Below are 27,073 nucleotides of genomic sequence, written 5' to 3'. Positions count from 1 at the left end.
CCACCCCCTGTCCTAGACTCAGGTGTTGACTCATGGTTATAAGTCTTATGAGTGACATTTGAGTCAGGGTAGTGGATTGGGTCATACTACGTTCCTGCAGTGTTCGGGCCGGTGGAATCTAACAGATTGACAGACTTATAAAGAGCAAGCTGCCACTTCAGGAAAGAAGTGTCCTGATAGTCGAGGAAGAGTAAATTGGATCAGAATTAGACCCGACCATCCTCAAGGTTTTAGATGTTATTTGTAAATAAAAAGGTCTTGCGTTGTCTCCATAAAACTTTCAATTTACATTCAACAAGTAAAGGTGGTGGTACAGAAGTCCAGGTTTTTGTAGTCGCCACCACTAAGACGCAGTCCCCTTTACTAGCTTTTTTAAATTTAGAGACGTTAACAGGCAGGCAAGCTCAGGTCTAAAAGTACGGGATACCAGGAGAACCGTGAGAAAATGTAGGAATACTGCCCATTGTTTGTGAGAAACACAGAACTTTGAAACAAGATCTTCTGTTGACACGGAGCTAATACAATCTATCAGGCTCACTGGACATGGATGATGATTTCTTTAAACCTAAGGCAAGTTAAAGCGCTGCATTTTGGAGCATGTGCAAGAAATATTTAGGTAATTAAACAAACAGAGTTGCAATAGCCCGTCCGGGATAGAATACGGACTTGTATCAGATCTTTCCTTGCAGACAAAGTAAGAAGAGGGAGCATTTTTCTGAAGTTGGTTAGCAAACAAAAGCTGTGAAACACATGGTCTTCATGTTATCCAAAAAAGGACTAATCAGAATCAAAAGTCATTCCCAATTGTTGAGCCTAGTACGGAAGGGGGGAGCATCGAGCCAAACATCTCATTCCACCATTCCTGTGTCCATGAGCTTCCTGCTCAGAAGATGATATTTCAGTGGTGCCGCTGTTTAAGAGGAGTGAGTTCACACTGATCCAGTGTGAACCCTTCAGAAGCCATTCCCTTGTATTCAGGGCAGCCTCCCTAAATTTATCATCTAGTAAAACAATCCGGGAATGAGATTCCGAGTGACTCGAACAGACAGGTCTAGGATGCCATGTAAATATTGAAAAGAGTGGATTTCAGAACTGAGCCCTGGGGCACTTCGGTCAGAAAGACTTTAGTAGCTGATCTAAAGTTAGACCGGGTAACCATTTGTGTCTTGTCTTGCAAAAAAAAAAACAACAATGAAACCATGCTAAGATTGAGGCGGATAACCAGGCTGTTGCCAGCCTGTGGAGAAGGGTGTAGCGGAGGATAGTGCCAAAGGCCACTGATAGATTGCCCTCTGCAAGAAGTGTGAATGCACAGTTCTTCAACATGGAAGCTAAGGTGGGTGCAAGTGAATAGGCACCAAATTGCTTTGTGCATGTGCACATCTTGTCCACAACAAACATGATTTTATAATGCTGCCTGTGCTGGGTTGCAATGTGTTACCATTAACAGGCTGTGTGCACAGCTAAATGTTGATGCACTGGCAACAAATATGTAAAAGAAAGTGCAAACAATGCAATTGTGTAGACATCAATCAGCACAGGCTGGACTGCGGAGTCCATCAATGTTGAAGGGCATAAAGTGGAGCCAGTATAGGGCCCAGCCAAATCCAGTCTCCATGTTGCTTGCTTTCAGGGGGAAGAAGAGAGTGGGTTGCCATTTGTCCCTTATGGATAGCCTACAATTTGCTAGAAGAGGATAAGAGGAAGCAGGTATTGCAATTGGCTGGTGCAGCAGAATAAGCTCTGGTTAGGGGATTTTGAAGGGCTGGTCCATCAGGAGCAGACCAGGTTTTAAATTGTTCAACGTCAAAGGACACTGAGTTGTAGGCGCCTTCCAGGGTGGGAAATGAGCACTGAGACAAGAGGAGAAATATGCCTGAGGTTGGGCTACTCTCAGATCTCCACCAACTGCATCAAGAATGGAGAGCCTGGAAGTATACGCATTGTGTAAATGTTAACAGAGAGACGAGGGAAGACTAGAAAAAAGTCTTAGGGCGGAGAATCCTTTATTGCAAAGTCGATATCTGCCAACTATGCCACAAATGGGAGCCCGAAATACAGGGAACCTGTGATCCAACACTAGAGTAAAATAGCACATACAGACAGAAAGCTCCAACATACTGAGCAGCAGCTGCATAGTCATGAAAAAAGGTCTTATAATACAGCTGCCTCTAGTCACACCTAAAACTCCCTTCAATTCTGCAGTGGAAAGAAACAGCTCAATCAATGCGAACGTAGAGAGATTGAAATGCTTCTGGGTGGGACAAATACAAGAATAGGGAGGACAGACATCAAGCACCGATAACTGAAATACACAAGAAAGTTAACCAATCACGAGCAAGGGACTGACCCAAAGTCAACTCTACGTTTATGTTAAATACAGGAAACGACAACAGCTAAAGCGGTCTTGAAGCAGTCCTAAAAAACAGAAAACTACTTGTTTATACAGTGATCTCCCTATTCCCAATTAAATGCATGAGTCTGTGCTAATGTATTGTTTCTGTATGTAAACCTGTACTTGTGAGCTTTTAATCTGTGACTAATTATACCAGATCTGGAATGGAGGATTTGTACCCGGAAGTTCATCTCGTATTGCCATGTGCAATTTTAGTGCCATGGGTCTCAAAAATAAATTTAGGCAGAAACTCTTGCTTCCACCAAAATTGGTATTTAGAGGTCACTTGTAATTAAGTGAATTCCAGTGAAAGAGGAACATTATTAAGATTAGAAATGAAACGAAGATAAAGGAAAATGTCAAAAAGTGACTGAGGGAAAGCAAAGAACGGATGTTGTGTAATGCCTATATAGGTAATGAGCACGTCCCTACTAGTGTGGATTCTGATGTGGAGATGAACGACGCCACGTACCAAAGTGCAAGGGTACTGCACGAAAATCTTCCAGATCCAGTCCGACTTCTAGGGAATATTCTAAGTTAAGGAATCTGCAGCTAGAAGTTCCTTTCAGATAAAGTAAATTAATATTTTTAATTAGCCATATATGAATTATTTGTGAAAATTGCAATATGGGTTCTGTGGAGTGCTGTCCTTTTAAATAAAGGCCAACAACTGAAAGAGGCCATTTTCCTGTGCTTTGCCATGCCAAATAACATTTCTGCATCAGGCTTGAGAGGTACTACATTACTTACACAAACTTCTTTGGCTAGCTCTGTAAGATCTTCGAGAATTTCAAGCTGATTAAGTGTTGGTATATCGAGGCCAGTATTCTTCAAGACCCTGAAAAGAAAATATATCATTTACTTACTGTCAAAGAGTATACTTTTTACATGACGCAGCTCAGAGCATTTTACCAGTGCATTTTACCTGATCAAAAGAAGCAAATGTGCTTGAGAAAAACAGTCTGAAAATAGGGAACAACATGTAGGAATTGGCACTGAAAAATCAATTCCTTAGGTTACTCTCCACTTCAAGGAATAACTTGTGATGAACCTGGTATTCATGCATCTAGGAAGTACCAAAACTATCAGTTTCGGTAATAGCAGGGGCAGGGCTACAGATAAGGAAATCCCATTGCCCTTGTAATTTGGTGGCAGAGGTCTTTAATATGTGTTTATACAGTAAAAAATGTAAACTCTTGATCCAACGACAGTGCAGGCTTTTGGCAGCAACTCTTCCTTACACCCAAAGTGGTCAGTTGTCATTAAGTGAAATCCACCAAGAGAGGAACTCTTAAGGTCAGAAATGTAATAAAGATAAAGGAAAAACATTGAAAAAAGCTAGTTAAAAAGTGACTGAGGGATAGCTTGAGGGTGGCTCATCACAGATCAGCACTGGACTTGGCCCTCTCTGCAGGGTCACCCCAAAAAAGTTTGCCGACCCCCACCCCTCCTGCTTTCTGAACCCATTTTGGTGGCTTTTAGGACTCAGCAATTTACCACTGTTAACCAGTGCTAATGTGCTTGTGTTCTCTCCTTAATACATGGTACAATCAGCTTAGGCCCGATTGGTAAATTTTATTGACTTTAAAGTCCCTCATATATAGCACCATGGGTGGCCCGCGCCTTTAAATTAAATGCTACTTTTGGGCAATACCACTCATTGTGCCACCCATGCAAAGTAACATTGTAAAACATGTCTCAGGGATGCCATTGCAGCCTTTAGTGCAGTAACAAACTGACAGTTCGACCTGGCAAAATAAACCTTTTGTCAGGCCTAAACCTTCCTGTTTAATACATATACACCGACCCTAAAGTAGGCCCTAAACCACTTATAGGGCATGGTACATTGTATTTGAAAAATAGGACATGTGGTTTTAAGTTTTACATGTCCAGATTGTGAAAACTCCTAAATTAATTTTTCACTACTATAAAGCCCACCTCTCCCATGGGGTGACATTGGGTTACCTTAATACATTTAATAAGATCTACCTTTTAGTTGGGAGTAGGAAGAAATATGATCTTGAGTGTCTAAGAAATTGACATTTTAAATCCTCAAAAATGGTAAAGTCTGATTTTAGATTACAATTTTGAAAATGCCACTTTTAGAAATATGTGAGTTTCCGGTCCTAACCTTTCTGTGGGCTTCTAAGAGTTTCCAGCTGCTTGGTCTCATTTATTGTTCCCCCATCAGTAATGCATATAGGGCCCAAACAGTGGACAACAGGACCTCTGTGTAGCTGGAAGAGAGCGTGTCTGCCAGAATGAGAAGGGTGGAGCTGTTCCCTGCCCCACTTATATTTCAAGGGGCTGCCTCCAACACACTCGCAAGGGAACTTGACACCAGCCTTTTGTCACCCTAGACCTTTTGGGCAAGGGAAGAAAAGTAAAGAAAGAAACTTTTCAGAACCAGATGTGGAGGTAGACTTCAAAGGGAGGCATCATGTATAAATAATGACCCTCCTAAGCAATTCAACAGTTCACTCCTGGACCTGTGGACATTAAAGAAGGACAGCCTTGTTCCCCAGAGGACTTGTCTGAAGCTCAAGACCTGACTTGTTCCCCAGAGAACTGCACTGCTGCATGAGGTCTGCCTTGTTTTGCAGTGAACTGCCCTGCTGCTTGAAGCCAGATGTGCTCTCTGAGAAGGAAGACACTGTAGGAAGGTGGATACCGGACTATGGTTACCCCAGATTTTTTGCCTAGTGTTTAGCTGGTTTTCGACTTAGTTGGCTTGGGATCCTGCTAATCAGGGACCCAGGCTATCTGCTGTCACTGTAAAATGGACTCCTTGTACGTTAGGTACATCTCCAATTGAATATTGGGTCACCTTATGAGCCCCTGTATAGTGTACCTTTATACCCAGGGCATAGGTGCATCCAAGGCCTACCAGGGGCTGCAGCATGTATTATGCCACCCCGGCTGGCCATCCAAATTGACAAAACTGGCTGATCACTCAGCTGGGGCAAGGTGGTGTAATCACCCTTTGCTTTAGATATAGTATACCTATATCTAACCTTATATATAGACACATATACACCTATAAGTCACTCCTATGGTAGGCCTTAACAATCCTTGAGGCAGAGTGCTTGGTTTTATGTGAGATGAAGCTCTAGCATGAGCTGAGCCTGTCTGCAGCTTTCGGAACCATGTCCTTATAGCTGTTCTATGAGATAGCCATACCATATACTCTTAAGTGCATTATAATCCTCGCGGTTGAATGCTAACTTTGGTTTGGCTTTATCAAAACATGTTGTGTAAGGTGTCATACGCTTTGGAATACTACACCCCCGCCAGTTCTGGCGACGGGGGTAGCATTCCACCCTTTTAGAGGGAGAAGACATGTTGTTCCTAGTAAACCCGGTTAAAGTTAACCAGAGCCTCAGCATCACAAAATGGATGTTGCTGCCACAGGCGCAAGTCTGACCTCCTGCTGCTGGGAGTCCTTACAGCGAGGGAGGCTTGGACAATAGGTTTCCTGTCTTGGGAGGTGCTAGCACCTCCCCAGACAGGCTATAGTGTATTGGGGAAGGGAGGGCTTAATGAAATGAGACACTGCCTGGGGCACACAAGGTGTCCCATGCATAGCCCGGTTCAAACCAGTTGCTTGGGCACTCCAGCCCCAGCTCTGGCATGAAACTGGACAAAGGGAAAGGGGTGTAACCACCCTCTTCCCTGGTCCCACCCATAGGAGGGACCTAGCAAGTAATCCAGGCCCTCTGATTGGTATATAGGTAGGAGCTGAGTCAAGAGACTTTAGATTTATCCTGAACTGAAACTTGAAAAGAAACTCTGGACCTTCGACATGCAACTGAACATAGAAGACTGAAGAATCTCCCTTGTGGTCAAGGAGTGACCACCCTGTGCACAAAGGCACCATCCAGCGATCTGCGGTTTGCTTTGTCGATGCTCCCGCCGGAGTCCGATCACAGAGCCTGACAAGAACCAGACATCCAGACTTCCCTGAGCCCGATCAACAGCCAAAGCAAAGCTGAGACCTGTGGACGCGACGAGAGACGTGGGACCAGCCATCTTGGAAAACCTGCACTTTGCTACCTGTGCAGCTCCCGAGGCACCCTCGAAGCTGTTCATTGGGGATTGAGAAGCCCCAGCCCTGAGCACATTCTGCACCGACGCACAGCCCTCCACAGTCCACGAGTGCCACGTGGGGCCTGCTAGTGTTTTTGTGCTCGACGCGTCTGTCCGGTCACTTGCTCGTTGGCTAGTGGCCTCTGTGATGACGAACCCACAAATTTACACCACTGGCCTGGTTGCTCCAGGCTGGCCCTTGCTTCCCTGAAAAGGAGAAGCCCATCAGACCTTGCTGGTCTGATCAAGAAGCCATCTTCGATTCCTGCGTGGGTTGCCTTAGCCAAGGCTTGTTGACTCCAATCCGGAAGCCGACACCGCCGACAGTGAGATCCTTCGTGGGACAGTCCGTGCCCAGCTCCTGGTCGTCGTCGACACCTCCTGGACCACGTGGCTGCAGAGACAAACTTCACGACATCACCTGATTGCTTCACGACATCGCCTGGTTCCTTCCTGGTCACTGGCTAGTGACCCAGTCTCTGTCTCCTCTGCTTTCAGGTACTCTTCATCCTCGATCCGCCCTTGGATCCAACCGGACACTTCTCTCCTGGTCGCCTGCAACATCTTTCTCCAAGGCTCCAAAGGATTCAGCGACGAAACCCGACACACTTTGACACCTATGCACACGCTTCCTGTGGGTGAGGTAACGTGAGTACTCCTGTGCTCCTGTAGGTATTAACTATCATAGTGTCCTAGTTTTCAGTGGCTTTCTCCTAGTCCATCCGGAAGTGTCCTAAAAGAACTAGTTTCCATTTCTTTCGTTCCCATTCTAACTCTATGGTAACTCGCGTGTGTGTTGAGACACTGCACACACCTCCCATGAGCCTCCTGCTTCCTATCCTTTGGTAGTACAGCGTAGCCCCAGCGATTCCCTAGGCCTATTCCTTGTTCGTGACATGGTTCTTATACCACTATTTTAGTATATGGTTTTACGTGCCCCTAGGGCTCTACTGTAGATTGTGTAACTTATTGTATGATAATTGAGTATCTTGTTATGTGCTTGTGCCTCTGACCTCTAAAGAGTTCAGAGGAGTTGTGTTAGTAATAAATACATATATATTTTATATATAACCTGTGTGGTGTCCTTTCATTTGGTATTAAAGGGGTTACATATGGTAAAACAGCTGGCTTCACATTCCCTCTTGAGTTTAGCCTAAGACTGTTTTGTCCATGCTACCACTAGGATAGCTGGTCTATAAGATTGACTTTACAACCATCACCATAAGGGTTGTTTGGACTGATACAGGGTGCCCACTAGAATAGTGGACATCACATATCAGGCCAACTTCTCACAGACACAACCTACTCCCTCCATCCCAGGCTAACCTGAGTGACTGCTCCCGCCTTAATCGGGACCGCTGCTGGGCTCAGCAGGAGCTTATCGCTGCACGCAGGAGGAGGACATGGTGCTCCACCCAGTACCCATGGGATCATTTGCGACTGGTGAGACCGCTCCATTATCTACTCTCCTTTCGTCGTCTCCTGCGCTGCTGCCCACGCTACCTAGGCACCCTCCCGCTGTACCTTTCTGAAGCCCCGGTGAGACTGGCACGGCTCTCCTGCCTCGTCGTCCCTTGTAGACGAAGACCCGGACTGCGGAGGACTGCGTAGGTGGCGCGCCGGAGGTTACTGACCGGCGGGTACTGCCACTTGAGCCCCAGGGCCCTCACGAGGCTGTAGGCCCAGGCTGTAACGTGCCCGCTGCACACCTAATCCTGCAAGTTAATATCTCCTCCTCAAATCACTCCCCTCAACCTGGGAAGCTATTTGGCGGCTGAGACCTTCAACACTGCATGAGCAAGGAAGCACGGTGAGTTGCCGGGAGGCTGTGCTCGAATCGCGGGGACGCGCCATTACTCATTCTTCTTTTGACTGCTGCTCTGCTACCCTGATTTTGTCCACACTAGCTCGGTCATTCGCCCTATGGAGTTTGACGCTCATTGAGCCATCCTGAGAGGCCTCTACCGCCAAATAGACTTTCAACACGGGGGGAAGTGCACACTATAATCATCGCCCCAATATACTACAGCGAGCTTGGCGCCATTTTCACAACCCGAACAGTCGCTGTCTTGCTGTGTGACCACTGTTGCTTTGTTACAGCCCCCCCCCCCGGCATGGAATGCTCCCCTTCCTTCTTTGGCATCTGACGCCTCTGCCCACCTGCCGGAGTGCCCGGGAGCCAAGTCTCGCCCCAGCCTTCAATGTCACTGCCATATGAGATGCAGACTGATTATTAGCTTGCTCACAACCTTTGTTTAGAGATTTTGTTTGACATTTTTGTCAGTTTGAAGAGGTCTGTAATGTGCTCCTGGGGTGGCGTATTCTGTGCGGAGATCGTCACTTGCAATTATTACTAGGTTGCGCTTCCAAAAACCATTGGTTGCGTCCCCCCTGGGCACTCCTCGTATCCTAAAAAGGATTTCTCGATTAGGATTTTCTTTATTGTGTTCTTCTTGAAATTATATTCATTTCAACATCTTTCTTGTTTATCATCATTTTTCTTTGAGTCCCAACCTCCAATACATTTCGGCCTACCCGCCCTTCTTCAGGGAGCGTTACTGTAAACATAATCAGAACACATACTGAATAAAAGAATCATCTTTTTTCGCAATGTTTCTAATTCATCTCTATGTTTGTGAAACCACCGTTACAACGCAAATTTTACAACGCACACCGTTACAACGCATACCATTACAACGCAGGTTCCTTTACAACGCATGACATTACATAGCAGATGCTATTACAACGCATGCCATTACATCGTAAGTATAGGTAAGTAATTTATTTTACCTTTTTTTAATTATTAAAATATTTAAAATTAATAAAATAATTTAATTAAAGTATTTTTATATATATAGTTTGGCTTTTGGGGTACAGGGGTATTTTTAGGGTTCAGGGCTGGTTTTGGGGAACAGGGGTATTTTTTAGGTTTTAGGGCTGGTTTTGGAGTACAGAGGTATTTTTAGGTTTTAGGGCTGGGTTTGGGTTTTGGGGTACAGGGGTATTTTTAGGGTTCAGGGCTGGGTTTGGGTTTTGGGGTACAGGGGTATTTTTAGGTTTTAGGGCTGGGTTTTGGGGTACAGGGGTATTTGTAGGTTTTAGGGCTGGGTTTGGGTTTTGGGGTACAGGGATATTTTTAGGTTTTAGGGCTGGATTTGGGTTTTGGGGTACAGGGGTATTTTTAGGTTTTAGGGCTGGGTTTGGGTTTTGGGGTACAGGGGTATTTGTAGGTTTTAGGTTTGGGTTTTGGGGTACAGGGTTATTTTTAGGTTTTAGGGCTGGGTTTGGGTTTTGGGGTACAGGGGTATTAGGTTTTAGGGCTGGGTTTGGGTTTTGGGGTACAGGGGTATTTTTAGGTTTTAGGGCTGGGTTTGGGTTTTGGGGTACAGGTGTATTTGTAGGTTTTAGGGCTGGGTTTGGGTTTTGGGGTAAAGGGGTATTTTTAGGTTTTTAGGTTGGGTTTGGATTTAGGGGTACAGGGGTATTTTTAGGTTTTAGGGCTGGGTTTGGGTTTTGGGGTACAGGGGTATTTTTAGGTTTTAGGGCTGGGTTTGGGTTTTGGGGTACAGGGGTATTTTTAGGTTTTAGGGCTGGGTTTGGGTTTTGGGGTACAGGGGTATTTGTAGGTTTTTGGGTTGAGTTTGGGTTTTGGGGTACAGGGGTATTTTTAGGGTTCAGGGTTGGGTTTGGGTTTTGGAGTTCAGGGGTATTTTTAGGGTTCAGTTTTTAAATAAATAATTTAAAATAATTTAATAAATTATTTTGATTAATTTTATTGTTTATTATAGTTCTTTAATAATAGTTCTTTTAAAAATAAACTATTTTTTAAAATATATTTAAGTACAAAATAATTATTTAAAAATAATTTAATTTATTTAATTAATTACATTTTATTAAATTACTTTTTTAATTAAAATATTATACTTACCTATACTTACGTTGTAATGGCATGCGTTGTAATAGCATCTGCTATGTAATGTCTTGCGTTGTAAAGGTATGCGTTGTAAATGTATCTGCGTTGTAAAAATTGCGTTGTAACGGTCTGCGTTGTAAAAGTTCGCGTTGTAACATCATACATCCCTATGTTCTAGTGTGTTAGTGGTTTTTATATATGGTGCCCAGAATATGTAGTGATGGTGATAAAGGAACATTCATGTGTTTGTGCAGTTTAGTTTTCTCTCATAGATTTGTGAGGTGTATATTATAAGGAGGCGTGAGGTGGTATTTTAACCGACGTGCTATTGTCACACAGTTGAGTAGCGTGGGGACAGAACTGATCACTCATAATTGCCTGTATTATTACTCACGGAGTCTCCATAATCGTACTGAACCATAGCTGCAGAACAAACCAGCTGTGTGAATATCAAATTGTTCCGCGAAGTCCCCAAGAAGTCCCTAGGGTTCAGCCCCTTCGAGCTGCTCTACGGGCACCCCGTCCGAGGACCTCTCAGCCTGGTCAAGGAACGGTGGGAGACGGCATCTTTGGAACCCCCACCAGATGTATTTCGGTACATTCTGGCTCTTCACAACCAAACTCGGAAGTTCCGCGAGCTGGCCGAGGCAAACCTCGAGGCCAGTCAAGAGGAAATGAAAAGGTGGTATGACCAGAATGCCACTCTGGTCGAGTTTCAGCCCGGACAACAGGTCTGGGTGCTGGCCCCTGTGGAACCCTGTGCCCTGCAGGACAAGTGGACAGGTCCCTTCAAAGTGGTGGAACGAAAAAGCCAGGTTACCTACCTTATCGATGTCCAGTCCCCGAGGAACCCCTTGCGGGTTCTCCATGTGAACCGCCTGAAACCCCACTTCGTGTGGTCAGAGTTGAGTTTACTCCTCGCCACCGACGACGGAGCAGAAGAAGAGACAGATCCTCTCCCCGATCTCTTGTGTGCGAAGGAGAAAGATAGCTCCGTAGAGGGAGTGAGTCTCGCCCCCTCCCTCACCCTCGAGCAGCGGGAGGACTGTCGCCAGTTATTGGGACAGTTCTCTGACTTTTTCTCCCTCGTCCCCGGAGTCACCAGTTGGTGCGTCCATGATGTGGACACCGGGGACAGCCCTCCGGTACGGCACAGGGCCTACCGCGTTCCCGACCGAGTGCGAGCCTGCATCAAGGCCGAAGACTCCAAGATGCTAGCCCTGGGAGTGGTCGAAGCCTCCGACAGCCCATGGGCCAGCCCCGTGGTGCTGGTTCCCAAGGCCGCGGCCCCTGGCGCTGTCCCCGAGCTGAGATTCTGTGTGGACTACCGAGGGCGCAACGCCGTCACCAGAACCGACGCTCACCCCATTCCCCGGGCAGACGAGCTCATTGACCGCCTAGGGTCTGCTCGATACCTCAGCACCTTTGACCTGACCAGTGGATACTGGCAGATCGCCCTGACCGAAGGGGCCCGAGAGAGATCCGCCTTTTCCACCCCGGATGGTCACTACCATTTCCGGGTGATGCCCTTCGGCATGAAAAACGCCCCCGCCACCTTCCAGAGACTGGTGAACCAGGTACTGGCTGGGTTGGAAGAATTCAGCGCCGCATATCTGGACGATATTGCGGTATTCAGCTCCCACTAGTCCAAACATCTCCTCCACCTCCGGGAGGTCTTGTTAGCCCTACAGAGGGTGGGTCTCACCATTAAGGCCAGTAAGTGTCAAATCGGACAAGGGTCCGTGGTCTACCTGGGGCACCAGGTCGGCAGTGGCCTCGTAGCACCTCTCCAACCCAAGATCGATGCGATAGTGGCCTGGGAGGCCCCCTCCACCCAAACGGAGGTGCGGGCGTTCCTAGGGCTCACGGGGTACTACCGAAGATTCATAAAGGGATATGGCAGCATCGTAGTGCCCCTCACGGAATTGACCTCCAAAAACCAGCCGATGAAAGTTAGCTAGACCCCTGCCTGCCAAGAGGCGTTCGAAGCATTGAAACACGCCATGTGTACTGCCCCTGTGTTGCAGGCCCCCGACTACTCCAAAGAGTTTGTCGTCCAGACGGACTCGTCCAAGCATGGCATCGGGGCCGTCCTGTCCAATTGAACGAGAAAGGCCTGGATCAGCCAGTGGCCTTCATTAGCCGTAGGTTACTCCCTCGAGAACAAAGGTGGAGCACCATCGAGCGGGAGGCCTTCGCGGTGGTTTGGGCCCTGAAGAAGCTGAGGCCCTACCTGTTCGGTACTCACTTCCAGGTCCAGACCGACCACCGACCCCTCCGGTGGCTAATGCAGAGGGGAGAACCCCAAATTGTTGCGATGGTCCATCTCCCTCCAGGGGATGGATTTCACTGTTGAACACCGGCCGGGTGTTGACCACGCCAACGCCGACGGCCTGTCCAGTCCCGATTCTTCCGCCTCAGTGAAGAGAACCCCCAAGGGGATGGGTAGTTCTCTACGCCTTTCAGCTGGGGGTGGGGGGGACGCGTGTTGGACCTGGCCTCATGGCGTGGTTACCCCCCCCGCAACACAGCTCCCCGTTAGCCCAGCTCTGTACCTAGAAACCCCTAGCTGCCCTGCCCATGTCCGACCAAACGCCCACGACCCGCATCGGCCTGTCCCCGGCCACCTTCCAAGCCCACGCGCCCCGAACCCGCAAGGCCCCATAAGCCCACCGGCAGCCAGTTTCCCTTCCCAAGATCCCTGACTCAGTGGGCCTAGCGTGACCCTAGCCCCAGCGCAGCGTAGGCTCCAGACGCGCCAGCCCCCGTTGGGAGGGTGAGGGCTCCCCGAGTGAAAGACTCCTCCGGCCTCCCCTGAGAGACTGGTTTCGGTCACACCTCTGGTCTTCCCCCTGGGGGCCAGTTTCGATTGCTCCTCTGGCCTCCCCGAGTGCTGGCTCCAGACCTGATGGGCGTCTGGGAATTCCCGGACGCATCCCCAAAGGGATCAAAGGACCAACCGCCGGGCCTCACCCACGGGCCGCCCCCAAAGCCTCGAACCTCCGCCTGTGAGGGTCCGGACATCAAAAGGCCACTGGACTATATCAGGGCCCGCCCCTGAACTAGCGGGCATTTGTATCTTGGACAAGGAAGCCCTGCTGATCTGATCGCGGCTGAACTGAACCAAGTAACTCTTTGAGCCCTGCTGACGCTGTCGCAGCTCGTTCTTGGAAGTGAAACATTGGAGCCCTGCTGACCTCGTCGCGGCTCGAGCTTGAATCTTGAAGACCTCTACCGAACCTCCCGAGCCCTGCTGACGTGGTCGCGGCTCCCCCAGAACTTCATCCAGAGCGAGCCCTGCTGACGTCGAGGAACATTCTAGTCCGGCTGGACAATCGACCCTACCAACACGAGTTGAATCATCCTCAAGTGAGTAGGATCACCAGTGCGGTTACCATCTTCCGTATCCCCCTGGCTCGAGGATTGAGAGCTGTGCGCAGGGTATGCTACGTACTGGCCTATGAGACTAAGACTGTCCCGCTACCCCCTCCCTAAAGACTTGAGACTTTCTGCGATCCCTCGATCATTGTACATGAGAGTGATAATACTTTTTATGTGATTATAAAGAAGTTGATAACGAAACCCACGGTGTGGAGTCTGTTCGTAAATGTGGTGTGGTCCTCGTGTGTACGATTCGCTACTTGAGGTCTTCCCCGGTGGAGATCTCTTATAAGGCTCTGCATTATTGGTGGGAGAGGCGGGTCACGGAGGAGTCGGGTAGACATAACCTGGCCTCTGGGATTGCCCCTTCTAAAAGTGTGTTTGTGGTTGTGTGGTTGTGTGCGTGTGGTTGTGTGTGGGGTTGTGTGTGGGGTTGTGTGTGGGGTTGTGTGTGGGGTTGTGTGTGGGGTTGTGTGTGGGGTTGTGTGTGGGGTTGTGGGTGTGGGTGTGGGTGTGGTTGTGGTTGCGTGTGTGGTTGTGTGTGTGTGGTTGTGTGTGTGTGGTTGTGCGTGTGTGGTTGTGCGTGTGTGGTTGTGCGTGTGTGGTTGTGCGTGTGTGGTTGTGCGTGTGTGGTTGTGCGTGTGTGGTTGTGCATGTGTGGTTGTGCATGTGTGGTTGTGCATGTGTGGTTGTGCATGTGTGGTTGTGCATGTGTGGTTGTGTGTGTGGTTGTGCGTGTGTGGTTGTGCGTGTGTGGTTGTGCGTGTGTGGTTGTGCTTGTGGTCGTGGTTGTGTGTGTGTGGTTGTGTGTGTGGCTGTGTGTGGTTGTGTGTGGTTGTGTGTGGTTGTGTGTGGTTGTGCGTTGTTGTGCGTGGTTGTGTGTGTGGTTGTGTGTGTGGTTGTGTATGTGGTTGTGTGTGTGGTTGTGTGTGTGTGTGTTGTGTGTGTGTGGTTGTGTGTGCGTGGTTGTATGCGCGTGGTTGTGTGCGCGTGGTTGTGTGCGTGTGGTTGTGTGCGTGTGGTTGTGTGCGTGTGGTTGTGTGCGTGTGGTTGTGTGCGTGTGGTTGTGTGCGTGTGGTTGTGTGCGTGTGTGTGTGTGTGTGTGTTGTGTGTGTGTGGTTGTGTGTGTGGTTGTGTGTGTGTGGTTGTGTGTGTGGTTGTGTGTGTGTGTGTGGTTGTGCGTGGTTGTGTGCGTGGTTGTGTGCGTGGTTGTGTGCGTGGTTGTGTGCGTGGTTATGCGCGTGGTTGTGTGCGCGTGGTTGTGTGCGTGTGGTTGTGTGCGTGTGGTTGTGTGCGTGTGGTTGTGTGCGTGTGGTTGTGTGCGTGTGGTTGTGTGCGTGTGGTTGTGTGTGTGTGTGTTGTGTGTGTGTGGTTGTGTGTGTGTGGTTGTGTGTGTGTGTGTGTGGTTGTGTGTGTGGCTGTGTGTGGTTGTGCGTGGTTGTGCGTGGTTGTGCGTGGTTGTGTGCGTGGTTGTATGCGCATGGTTGTGTGCGTGTGGTTGTGTGCGTGTGGTTGTGTGTGTGTGGTTGTGTGTGTGTGTGTGTGTGTTGTGTGTGTGTGTGGTTGTGTGTGTGTGGTTGTGTGTGTGTGGTTGTGTGTGTGTGGTTGTGTGTGTGTGGTTGTGTGTGTGTGGTTGTGTGTGTGTGGTTGTGTGTGTGTGTGTGTGTGTGTGTATGGTTGTGTGTGTGTGTGGTTGTGTGTGTGGTTGTGTGGGCGGTTTTGTGTGTGGTTGTGGTTATGTGTGTGGTTCTGTGTGTGGGTATGTGTGGTTATGTGTGCATATGGTTGTGTGGTTGGTTGTGTGGTTGGTTGTGTGGTTGGGTGTGTGGTTGGGTGTGTGGTTGTGTGTGTGTGGTTGTGTGTGTGTGGTTGTGTGTGTGTGTGCTTGTGATTGTGTGTGTGCTTGTGTGTGTGTGGTTGTGTGTGTGCCTGTAGAAATTTTGCAGTGGTGGCTGTTGGTGTGTGTGCCTGGTATTGGTGTGCACTGCCGGCTGGTGGTGTGTGTGCCTGGTGGAAGCGTGCACTGACGGCTGGTGGTGGGTGTGTGCCTGGTGAAAGCATGCACTGACGGCTGGTGGTGTGTGTGCCTGGTGAAAGCGTGCACTGACGACTGGTGGTGTGCGTGTGCCTGGTGAAAGCGTGCACTGACGGCTGGTGGTGTGTGTGTGCCTGGTTAAAGCGTGCACCGAAGTCTGGTGGTGTGTGTTCCTTTTGAAAGCGTGCACTGACATCCGGTGGTGTGTGCCTGGTGAAAGTGTGCACGGACGGCTGGTAGAGTTTGTGCTCGGTGAAAGCGTGCACTGACGACTGATGGTGTCTGTGCCTGGTGAAAGTGTGCACTGACGGTGTGGTTGTGTGTGTGTGTGTGTGTGTGGTTATATGTGTGGTTGTATGTGTGGTTGTTCGTGTGAGTGTGTGAGTGTGTGTGAGTGTGTGGTTGTGTGTGTGTGTGTGGTTGTGTGTGTGTGTGGTTGTGTGTGTGTGGTTGTATGTGTTTGGTTGTATGTGTGGTTGCGTGTGTATGATTGTGTGTGTGTGATTGTGTGTGTGAGTGGTTGTGTGTGGTTGTGTGTGTGTGTGGTTGTGTGTGTGTGTGAGTGTGTGTGAGTGTGGTTGTGGTTGTGTATGTGTCGTCGTGTGTGTGGTTGTGTGTGTGTGGTTGTGTGTGTGGTGATGTGTGTGTGGTTGTTTGTATGTGGTTGTGTGTGGTCGTGTGTGTAGTTGTGTGTGGTTGTGTGGTCATGTGTGTGGTCATGTGTGTGCTTGTGGTCGTGTGTGTGCTTGTGGTTGTGGTTGTGTGTGGTTGGGTGTGGTTGTGTGTGTGCTTTTGGTTGTGTGTGTGGTTGTGTGTGTGGTTGTGTGTGTGTGTTGTGTGTGTGTTGTATGTGTGTTGTATGTGTGTGTTGTGTGTGTGTGTGTCTGTGTTGTGGTTGTGTCTGTGTTGTGGTTGTGTCTGTGTTGTGTGTGTGTGGTTGTGTGTGGTTGTGTGTGTGTGGTTGTGTGTGGGCGGTTTTGTGTGTGGTTATGTGTGTGGTTATGTGTGTATATGGTTGTGTGTGTGGTTGTGTGTGTGGTTGTGTGTGTGGTTGTGCGTGTGGTTGTGCGTGTGTGGTTGTGGTTGTGCGTGTGGTCGTGGTTGTGCGTGTGGTCGTGGTTGTGTGTGTGGTTGTGTGTGTGGTTGCTTGTGTTGTGTGTGTGGTGTTTGTAGTTGTGTGTGTGGATGTGTGTGTGGTTGTGTGTGGTTGTGCGTGTGGTTGTGCGTGTGATTGTGTGTGTGTGGTTGTGTGCGTGTAGTTGTGTGTGGTTGTGTGCGTGTAGTTGTGTGTGGTTGTGTGCGTGTAGTTGTGTGTGGTTGTGCATGTGTGGTTGTGGGTGCGTGGTTGTGCGTGCGTGGTTCTGCATGTGTGGTTGTGTGTGTTGTGCGTGTGGTCTTGCGTGTGTTGTTGTGTATGTGTGTTGTGTGTGGTTGTGCGTGTGTGGTTGTGCGTGTGTGGTTGTGCGTGTGTGGTTGTGCGTGTGTGGTTGTGCGTGTGTGGTTGTGCGTGTGTGGTTGTGCGTGTGGTTGTGCGTGTGGTTTTGTGTGTGGTTGTGTGTGTGCGTTGTGTGCGTGGTTGTGTGTGCGCTTGTGGTTGTGTGTGCGCTTGTGGTTGTGTGTGCGCTTGTGGTTGTGTGTGCGCTTGTGATTGTGTGTGTGCTTGTGATTGTGTGTGTGCTTGTGATTGTGTGTGTGCTTGTGATTGTGTGTGTGATTGTGTGTGTGCTTGTGTGTGGCTGTGTGTGGCTGTGTGTGGTTGGTTGTGTGGTTGGTTGGTTGTGTGGTTGGTTGGTTGTGTGGTTGGTTGGTTGTGTGGTTGGGTGTGGTTGTGTGTGTGGTTGTGTATGTGTGATTGTGTATGTGGTTGAGTGTGTGGTGTGTTTCGTGTGTGTGGTTGTGTGTGTGGTTGGGTGTGTTGTGGTTGTGTGTGTGACTGTGGTTGTGTGTGACTGTGGTTGTGTGTGTGACTGTGGTTGTGTGTGTGACTGTGGTTGTGTGTGTGTGTGGTTGTGTGTGTGGTTGAGTGTGTGGTTGTGTGTGTGGTTGTGTGTGTGGTTGTGTGTGTGGTTGTGGTTGTGTGTGTGACTGTGGTTGTGTGTGTGACTGGTTGTATGTGTGTGGTTGTGTGTGTGTGGTTGTGTGTGTGTGGTTGTGTGTGTGTGTGGTTGTGTGTGTGTGTGGTTGTGTGTGTGTGGTTGTATGTGTTTGGTTGTATGTGTGGTTGCGTGTGTATGATTGTGTGTGTGTGATTGTGTGTGTGAGTGGTTGTGTGTGGTTGTGTGTGTGTGTGGTTGTGTGTGTGTGTGGTTGTGTGTGTGTGTGGTTGTGTGTGTGTGTGGTTGTGTGTGTTTGGTTGTGGTTGTATGTGTGTGGTTGTGTTGGACTTGGCCCTTCTGGCAGGTTCACCCCTGAACTTTTTGCATTTGAACTCTGAAATAATTACAATGATTTCTGGTCTTGGCGCACTTTAGCACTGTGGTGCAGTGTAAAGTACGTGCGCTCCGAGTGCGTGTGTGAGATTTGCCTGCCCTCCCATAGGAATGCATGGGGAATGTGTGTGTCCCTGGTAGTTCCTGATGCGTGGGGAGTACAGATGCAAGTTTGGTATGTGCGGACTCGTGTGATGAAATGCTGCGCCATGATGTATGCAGCTTGATTGCGTCTAGTGTGGAAGTGCCACTTCTAGAAGTTGGCATGTTTGTGTAATTTGTGTCTGGCGTGTGATTGGCTGGAGCTGGCTGGTGAGCCTGACTCCAGGAATCAGGATGGGTCTGCTCCGGTGGGGAGTGTTGAGATTAGCATGCTGATGTGAGACGACAACAATAGCAAAAGGCTGGCATGCAATGCCAGAATGACTGTCTCTCGTCTTTCTGTTTGTGTCTAGTTTTTTCTCTTTATCACTTTTCCTGTCTTTGGATCGTTCCCTGTCTCTTCTCATTTTTTACTCTGACTCGCTCTGTCGCTTTCTCTATCTCTGCCTGACTCTCACGATCTCCTTTTCTTTCAAGTTCTCTCCGTCCCTTTTTTGTGTGTTCGTTCTCTGTCTCTGTCTCCGTCTCTCTCTCTCTCTCTCTCTTCCTTCCTTCTGTCCTCCAGCCGCCTTTCTCTCGGTCTCGGACTACCATCCTCTCTTATTGTGTTCGTTTCCCTCTTTCCTGCCTCCCCATCTCTCCAAGGTCAGTCCTCCTCTCTTTCTCACTCTGTCCGGTTTTTCATTTCTTCCCTGCCTTCTGTGTCCACCACTTCGTCCACTAACTCTATTTGTTTTACAGCCCTCTCGCCCCCCGCCTGGTTCTAGTCTTGACGGAATTTGAAATCTCACCATTACAGATTTTATGATGGTAGATATTAAAATTAAAAAGATCTATGCGCAAACAGTCAGTGTGAATTTAATCAGTGTGATGTAAAAGTAATAGAAACGGGCAAATGGGATTTAAAACGGAAGAGAACATCTAGTGGAATAAAAGGCCTGCATTACTTTCTGCTAAAGAGACACATCTCTGGGCCCGGCCTCATTAGCGAGTAATCCCAGAGGCCAGCGCCTCGACTGCTCGGGCCGATAATCTGCAGCGCCATTAAAATATTAAGCGACTTTTATTGTGTGGAAATATACCCCGCCCGGGTCTGCGAGGCGGAGTGCAAATGCTACTTACCAGTATGCATCTGTTCTTGGCATGTAGGGCTGCTGACATTCATATCTGTGCATAGTCCGCCACCTAGTGTTGGGTCCGGATGATTGCACATTGTTGTCCTGGAAGAGTCTTCGAAGTATCACGAGATAGGTGGCTCCTCCCCTGGACTACAGTGCGCATGGGCATCGCCTCCATCCCCAGATTGTTTTTAGCCATTGGCAGAGATGGAGTGAAGAAAGTGAGTGATGACCATGCTATGAGCATATGTGTAAATGAATAAATACTGCAGCTGCTACAGGCGCCGGGGAGGAGGGTGGGCGATATGAATGTCAGCAGCCCTACATGCCAAGAACAGATGCATACTGGTAAGTAGCATTTGCAGTTCGAGGCATGTGGGCTGCTGAATTCATATCTGTGCATAGAATACATAGCAGTCCCTCCATTAGCGGCGGCCGCCCGTGCCAGCTGCAGCAGTTTGAAAAAGCGTTTTTAGAACAGCCTGACCAACAGCTGCCTGCTGTTTGGAATGCACGTCTACACAGTAGTGCTTAGTGAAAGTATGTGTGGTAGACCATGTGGCTGCTCTACAGATGTCTTCTAAGGGAATGTTACCTAGGAAGGCCATAGAGGCCCCCAACTTCCTAGTGGAGTGGGCCCTTGGTGGGATAGTGAGAGTGCGCTTAGCTTTAGCATAACAGATCTGAATGCACTTTACTATCCATCTAGCAATCCCCGCTTTGGAGATTGCATTTCCCTTGTGTTGTGTGGCAAAAGCAACAAAGAGTTGTTTGGTTTTGCGGAAATCTTTTGTCCTGTCCACATAGTACATCAAGGCCCTTTTCACATCAAGAGTGTGGAGCATACGCTCCGCCAGCGTCTCTGGGTTTTGGAAAAACACCGGCAATTCAATTGTTTGGTTCATGTGGAACTGTGAGACCACTTTGGGTAAGAATTTAGGGTTAGTGCGGAGCACCACCCTGTTAGCATGTACTTGGAAGAAAGGTTCTTGGATGGTGAGCGCCTGCAGCTCGCTTACCCTCCGTAGCGATGTAATTGCTACTAAGAACGCAACCTTCCAAGTCAAAAACTGGAGTTCACAAGAGTGCAGTGGCTCAAAGGGAGGACCCATCAGCCTTGTAAGAACCACATTGAGGTTCCATTCTGGAGCTGGTGGAGTCCTTGGTGGAATGACCCTTTTGAGTCCTTCCAGAAAAGCCTTGATAGCAGGGACCTTAAAGAGAGACAGGTGCTGCCTATTCTGGAGGTATGCTGCCATAGCAGACAGGTGAATGCGGATGGAAGAGTACGCTAGATTACATCGATACAGGTGAAAGAGGTAACATATGATGTTCTGAATGGAAGCATCTAGCGGGTCAATGCTGTGGTCCGCACAGTAGATGACAAACCTCTTCCATTTAGCCGCATAACAAGCTCTAGTAGTGGGCTTCCTTGCCTCCCGAATGATGTCCATGCAATCGGGAGGAAGATTGAGGTAGCCAAACTCTAGGACTTCAGGAGCCAGATCGCCAGGTTGAGCTATTGCGGATCTGGGTGCTGAATGTCGCCATGGCTCTGCGTCAGAAGGCTGGGAGTGAGATGAAGCCTTTGATGCGGTACCACGGAGAGTTCCAGAAACGTTGTGTACCATGGTTGGCGAGCCCACGTTGGAGCAACCAGGATGAGCGTCATCGAGTGTTGCCTGAGCTTGCGTGCCACCAGCGGTATCAGAGGTGCTGGGGGAAAAGCGTACGCAAATCTGCCTGACCAGTTCATCCACATCGCATTGCCCTGTGATTGGGGGTGTGGGAACCTGGCGGCGAAGCTTTGGCATTTTGCGTTCTCCTTTGTGGCGAACAGGTCTATCTCTGGATGACCCCACTTTTGGAAGTACGGTTGGAGTACTGATGGATGTATCTCCCACTCGTGCATCTGATGGCTGTGTCTGCTGAGCAGATCCGCCATTTGATTGTCCTTGCCCGGGAGATGCTCTGCCATGAGGAAGATGTTCCTCTGAATGGCCCACTTCCACATGCTCTGAGCCAGATGAGACAGCTGTGGAGAGTGTGTACCTCCCTGCTTCTGGATGTAGTACATTGCCGTCATGTTGTCCGTCAGGATCAACACGACCTTGTTGCACAGATGTACTTTGAACGCCTTTAAGGCCATGAAGATTGCCATCATTTCCAACACATTGATGTGCATCTTCCTTTGCTGAAGTGTCCATAGTCCCTGCACAGTGTAGTGGAGTACATGCGCTCCCCATCCCTGGAGAGAGGCGTCCGTCGTCAGGATGATCTGTGGGACAGGCTCTTGGAATGGTCGGCCCTTGCAAAGGTTTTGTGGATTCCACCAATGCAGAGAGTTGTACGCCCGACCGCTCACCAACACTAGGTCTGTCAGTTGCCCATGAGCCTGAGTCCACTGACGTGCCAGGCACTCCTGAAGCGGACGCATATGTAGTCTCGCGTGCGGGACAATGGAGATGCAGGAGGCCATCATGCCTATCAACTGCATGAACACCCTCGCTGGAAGCGAGTGTTGGGGTCTGAATCGTAGGATCAGCGCCTGGATACTGGCGATTCTCACTGAATTCGGCTGCGCGGTGGCTGCCAGAGTGTCGATCGTCGCGCCCAGATACTGTCGCACGTGGGCGGGCTGGAGATGGGACTTCGGGTAGTTCAGAGAGAATCCCAGATCGTGCAGGAGGTGAATGGTGCGTGACACGTGGTCTACGCACTGCTGTTCCGTCTTTGCCTGAATAAGCCAGTCGTCTAGGTATGGAAAGACATGGACGTGCTGGCGACGGAGATGCGCCGCCACAGTCGCTAGGCACTTTGTAAATACTCTCGGTGCCGTGGTGACCCCGAACGGCAGGACTCTGAACTGGTAATGCTGGTCTAAGATCTTGAATCTGAGATACTTTCTGTGGGAAGGATGCAGGGGAATATGAAAATAGGCATCCTTCAGATCCAGCGTTGCTAGGAAGTCCCCCTGTTGAAGCAGGGGAAGCATCTGCTGCAATGTGAGCACATGGAAGTGCTCCGAGTTGATGTACCAGTTCAGGGGCCTGAGGTCCAGGATCGGTCTGAGTGATCCGTCCTTTTTGGGGATCAGAAAATACAGGGAGTAAACCCCCGTTCCCTGTTCTTGCAATGGAACGAGCTCTATTGCCCCTTTTTGCAGCATGACCAGAACTTCTTGCTGCAACAAGGTCAAGTGCTCGTCGGACATAGCACGGCTTCTTGGCGGTATGTCCGGTGGAATGGACGTAAGTTCTAGACAGTACCCGTACTGGATAAGAGACCTCACCCACCTGTCCGTGGTGATGGACCTCCACGCCGGCAGGAACTGCTGGAGTCTCCCCCCGACAGGTGTCGTGTGATCGGGGGGAAGTGACAAGGCGTCACTGCTTGTTGGTGGTGGTGGACCTGGATGCATTGTTTCCACGTCCCCTGCCTTTGATATTGTTGCCTCTGTAGCCACCCCTGCCCTTGTTGTTGTTATACGAGGACTGGGTGTTACCCTTGTAGTATTGTGTGGATTGGGATGCCTGTCCCCTCGAGGTGCCTCTTGAATTGGAGCGGCGAAAGGAACTACCCCGAAACTGCTGACTTTGTAAAGCCCCCATAGATTTGGCAGTTTCAGTATCTTTTTTCATCTTTTCTAGGGAGGCATCCACCTCAGGGCCGAACAGATGGTCAGGGTTCACTGTTTGACCCAATATTGTGGTTTGTATGTCGGGTTTGAACCCCGAAATTCGAAGCCAGGCATGACGTCTAAGTAACACACTTGTATTGATAGCCCTGGAGGCAGTGTCTGCCACATCTAGGGCACATTTGATGGATGCATTTGTAATGAGTTTACCCTCCTGAATGAGCATCTCCCCCGCCTCCTTATATTGGTCAGGCAAGTGTTGTAGGATGGCCTCTAATGTGTCATAATGGGCCCTATCATAACGTGCAAGCAGGGCTTGAGTGTTAGAGATCCTCCAGATGTTCGCTGCCTGTGCAGCAATGCGTTTGCCTGATGCCTCAAAGATCTTGGACTCTTTGTCCGGGGGAGGAGCGTCACCAGTAGTCTGCGAATTCGCCCTCTTTCGAGCGTTGGAAACCACCAGGGAGTCCAATGGCAAGTGTCCCTTAATGTACGTGGGATCCGTGGGCGCCGCTTTATATTTCCTGTCGATGCGAGGATTGACCACCCGCGCCCGGGTGGGCTCCTTGAATACCTCCTGTGCATGCTTCAGCACCCCTTTCAGCATCGGTAGTGTCTTGACTTGTTTTTCGGCTACCGAGAAGGTGTCGACCAAGAAGTCTGCATCCACGGGGTCTGAGTGCAGTTCGACGTCATGGTTCGCTGCAGCTCTCTCTATTAATGCATTGAATGCCGCCGAGTCCTCTGTCGGGGACGTCTTTGCGGCGAAAAGTTGAGTGTCCTGCCCCGACTGCGGGTCGTCTGTGTCGCCTCCTGCTGTCCAGGGCACCTGCTCCTCCTCCGGATCCGAGTACGCAGGATAGTTGTACTCGGCCTCTTCCTCGTCCACATCAGGCACAGGGGAATGGGCCGGCGAGTGTTCCAGGGCTTGTGGAGACAGAGGTTCCATCAGAGCCGAAGAGTCCGCAGAGTACCTTTTGTTCTTGAGTGGAATCCTAAAAGGTTCCAAGGCCGGCTCCGACGTAATCTTTCGTTTGAGGAGCGACAATTTTCCGGTGTTGGCGTCGATGATCACCTCACGACGTTCCTCCACCGCAAGCGGCTGGAGCCGAAGCTTCGACACCACCAAGGCAGCCTTCGGCGTCAATACTTCCTGAGAGTGTCCGCTCTGCTTAGGCGCGAAGGCCTTCGGCGCCGACTTGGGAGGAAGGGTAAAACGAATGGGCGTTTGTTCCTTGGCAGGCTTCGGCGTGGGCCTAGGCACTACAGTGTCCTGGCTGGGAACCACAGTGGACTGTTGGATCCGCTTTAAGGATTCTCCCACCTTCTTTGTAAGGGATGCCGAGGGCTGAACTGTCTCGAGCGACTCTTCGTCTCCGAGAGCCCGGTCGCCGGTAGGCCTCTTCTTCGGTGCCGACGCCCCATGGCCTGGCGCACCGTCGGCGTGACGCTTCTTCGAAGCCGTCTTCGTGTCCGCGACCCCTTTCGGTGCCGACGCAGCCGCGTCGGATGCCTTCACCTTCGGCGCCGACCCAGAGGGCTTCGGGTCGGCCATTTTGGCGCGGCTCTTCTGGTCGGCCATTTTGGCGTGGCTCTTCAAGTCGGCCATTTTGGGTTTCGTGGAGGTTGACGCCTCCAGAACCTTCTTCACCAACGCCACTTTCGGTTTCGGTTTCGCATCCGAGGGTGCGAGACCAGTAGGCTTCACTTTCGGTTTCTTATTAGAAATGTCCGTGACCGGGCCCGGAGGCGGGGACGTAGGACTCATAGTTAGATCTTGGGTAAGGCCCGAAGGCGATCCCTCGACCTGGGCCGTATGATGGGGAGTAACCCCAGAGTCTGGTTGGGGATGCTCTTCCTCCGAGCTATCACCCATCGTGGCACAAGCCAGATCGTCGTCCCCTACCTCGTCGGAGGCTTCGTCGCAGGCCTCCTCATCCGCGTCGTAGGTCTCTTCCTCGGACGCGGGGCCAGGGTCCGACCCCTCTTCTCCCTCGACCGATTCCTGGAAGATGTCATCGGGTGGGGGTGCCGAAGCCGACAATTGAGCCTGGAGCCGATTAGCCCGGCGAATCTTTAAAGTCTTCTTACTTCTAAATTTCGAACACGCCATGCAGGTGTCTTCACGGTGATCCGGTGACAAGCATGTATTGCACACGAGGTGCACGTCGAGGTGCGAATATTTAGAATGACACAGCGGACACTTCTTGAATGGAGTCCGCTCCATAGCAAAGGGTGTAGTGTAGGCCCGTCCGCGTCGAAAGCACGTGGAAGGGCAGCAAGAGATAGGAGCTGAGAGTCAGTAAGAAACCCGAACGCAACTATACCGACGCCCAGCCTAAAGACCTTTTGGTCTCAAGTAAAAAGTAGAACAACTATCGGTTCCGACAGAGGGAACCGAAACACATCCGAACCCAATGGCGGAAAAAAACAATCTGGGGATGGAGGCGATGCCCATGCGCACTGTAGTCCAGGGGAGGAGCCACCTATCTCGTGATACTTCGAAGACTCTTCCAGGACAACAATGTGCAATCATCCGGACCCAACACTAGGTGGCGGACTATGCACAGATATGAATTCAGCAGCCCACATGCCTCGAACACATAGCTCATAATTCATCTCTTGGAGCCCCGCTGCTCCCGCCCGGTGCTCTGTCCCCTCCCCTCAGCCCGGACCTGGGGGTTCAGAGAGCAATGGAGCAGACGTCAACAGAGATAAACACCCTAGAAAAGAACACTTTTCGCATAAACAACAAATATCCCAGCAGCTCCACGGCCCTCTGCCGTGCCCTTAACGCGCAGGCAGGGGGCAGGAAGGGCCGGGTAGAGGCAGGGAAATGGGGCAGGGACGAGAAGAGGAGTGGGCAGTTCAGCGAGTGGCATTAGCAGGAGAGGAGAGACGTGTACAGCAGGAGCCAAGGAAGCACGTGTGGGCAGAAAAGTAAGATGTCGAGTTGGCTGAACAGTGCAGAACGATCGGAAAGGAGCGGTCAGTAGTGTGGGTGGTAGGAATAAGAGAGTATGCAGGGAAATTGAAAGTAAGTTGAGAGATTGGCAGAACTCTAGGCAGTAGGATAGTCAAGAGCAGAGCAGCGCTGAGCAGTTTTAAAGTAAGGTTAGCGAGGGGACCTAAGCAAACTTACTGAATGGTTAGAGGAGACTAACACCCTCCTCCCCCTTCAGTACGGTTTTAGAAAGGGGCGTAGTACCATTGACCAGAGTTTAAACTTACAGCTGCTCATAGGAAAATACACACAAGTAAAGCAGGGATCCCTGTATATTGCCTTCATGGATCTGTCCTCGGCATTTGACCGAGTTAACAGATCCAAGTTGTGGGGCCAGCTTCTTAGCATAGGAATTGATCCAAACATTGTGTATTTTCTAGCAGACCTTCATAAGGACCTTACCGCCACGGTCCGCTACGATAGAAAAGGGAACTGTACAGGGAAAATCAGTATCATCAATGGTGTAAGGCAGGGTTGCATTCTTGCTCCCCTGCTCTTTACACTATATATCAATGATTAGGGTGGAATATTGGGTACAGCTTGTAAGGATATACCCAGGGCAGGGAAATACCTACTGCCCGCACTATCGTATGCGGACAATGCTGCTCTTATAGCTAGAACCGCAGTGGGATTACAAAATCTGTTGAACTCTTTTTATATTTTTATGACAAAACTGGATTTAAGCATCAATTTTGGCAAATCTCATGTAATGGTGGTAGGCCACTATGCAAAGGCCAAAAAAAATGTTATTACATTACATTGTAACGGCCACAAGTTATCAAGAGTTTCTAGATTCCCTTATCTGGGTGTTGTGTTTGATGACCGCTCTACATGGCACCCCCAAATGCTGGAGAAAAAAAAGGTTTTGGCACGATCTATATCTGCGGTCCTGGGTTTTTCACGTAAACTTGGGGTGAAGCCCATAGAGGCAGTTTTAAAAGTGTATGCTGCTAAATGTATTGCCATCGCTATG

At 49.7% G+C, this 27,073-nt stretch overlaps 1 protein-coding gene across 1 annotated transcript in view; it reads right to left on the bottom strand.

The window, feature by feature from the left end:
• Positions 1 to 27,073, bottom strand: part of LOC147698809 (E3 ubiquitin-protein ligase TTC3-like) — a 1,497,644-nt gene that overhangs the window by 1,340,438 nt on the left and 130,133 nt on the right. Inside the window, exon 5 of the mRNA XM_086935406.1 lies at positions 3,146 to 3,233. Coding sequence (XP_086791532.1) covers positions 3,146 to 3,233 — 88 coding nt within the window. The remainder of the gene's footprint in view (positions 1 to 3,145; positions 3,234 to 27,073) is intronic.

Source organism: Lissotriton vulgaris, chromosome 8, assembly GCF_964263255.1.
Source record: "Lissotriton vulgaris chromosome 8, aLisVul1.2, whole genome shotgun sequence".
NCBI classification, from domain to species: Eukaryota; Metazoa; Chordata; class Amphibia; order Caudata; family Salamandridae; genus Lissotriton; species Lissotriton vulgaris.
Note: the sequence above shows the minus strand (reverse complement) of the source record. Positions and strands in the feature narration are given on the sequence as shown.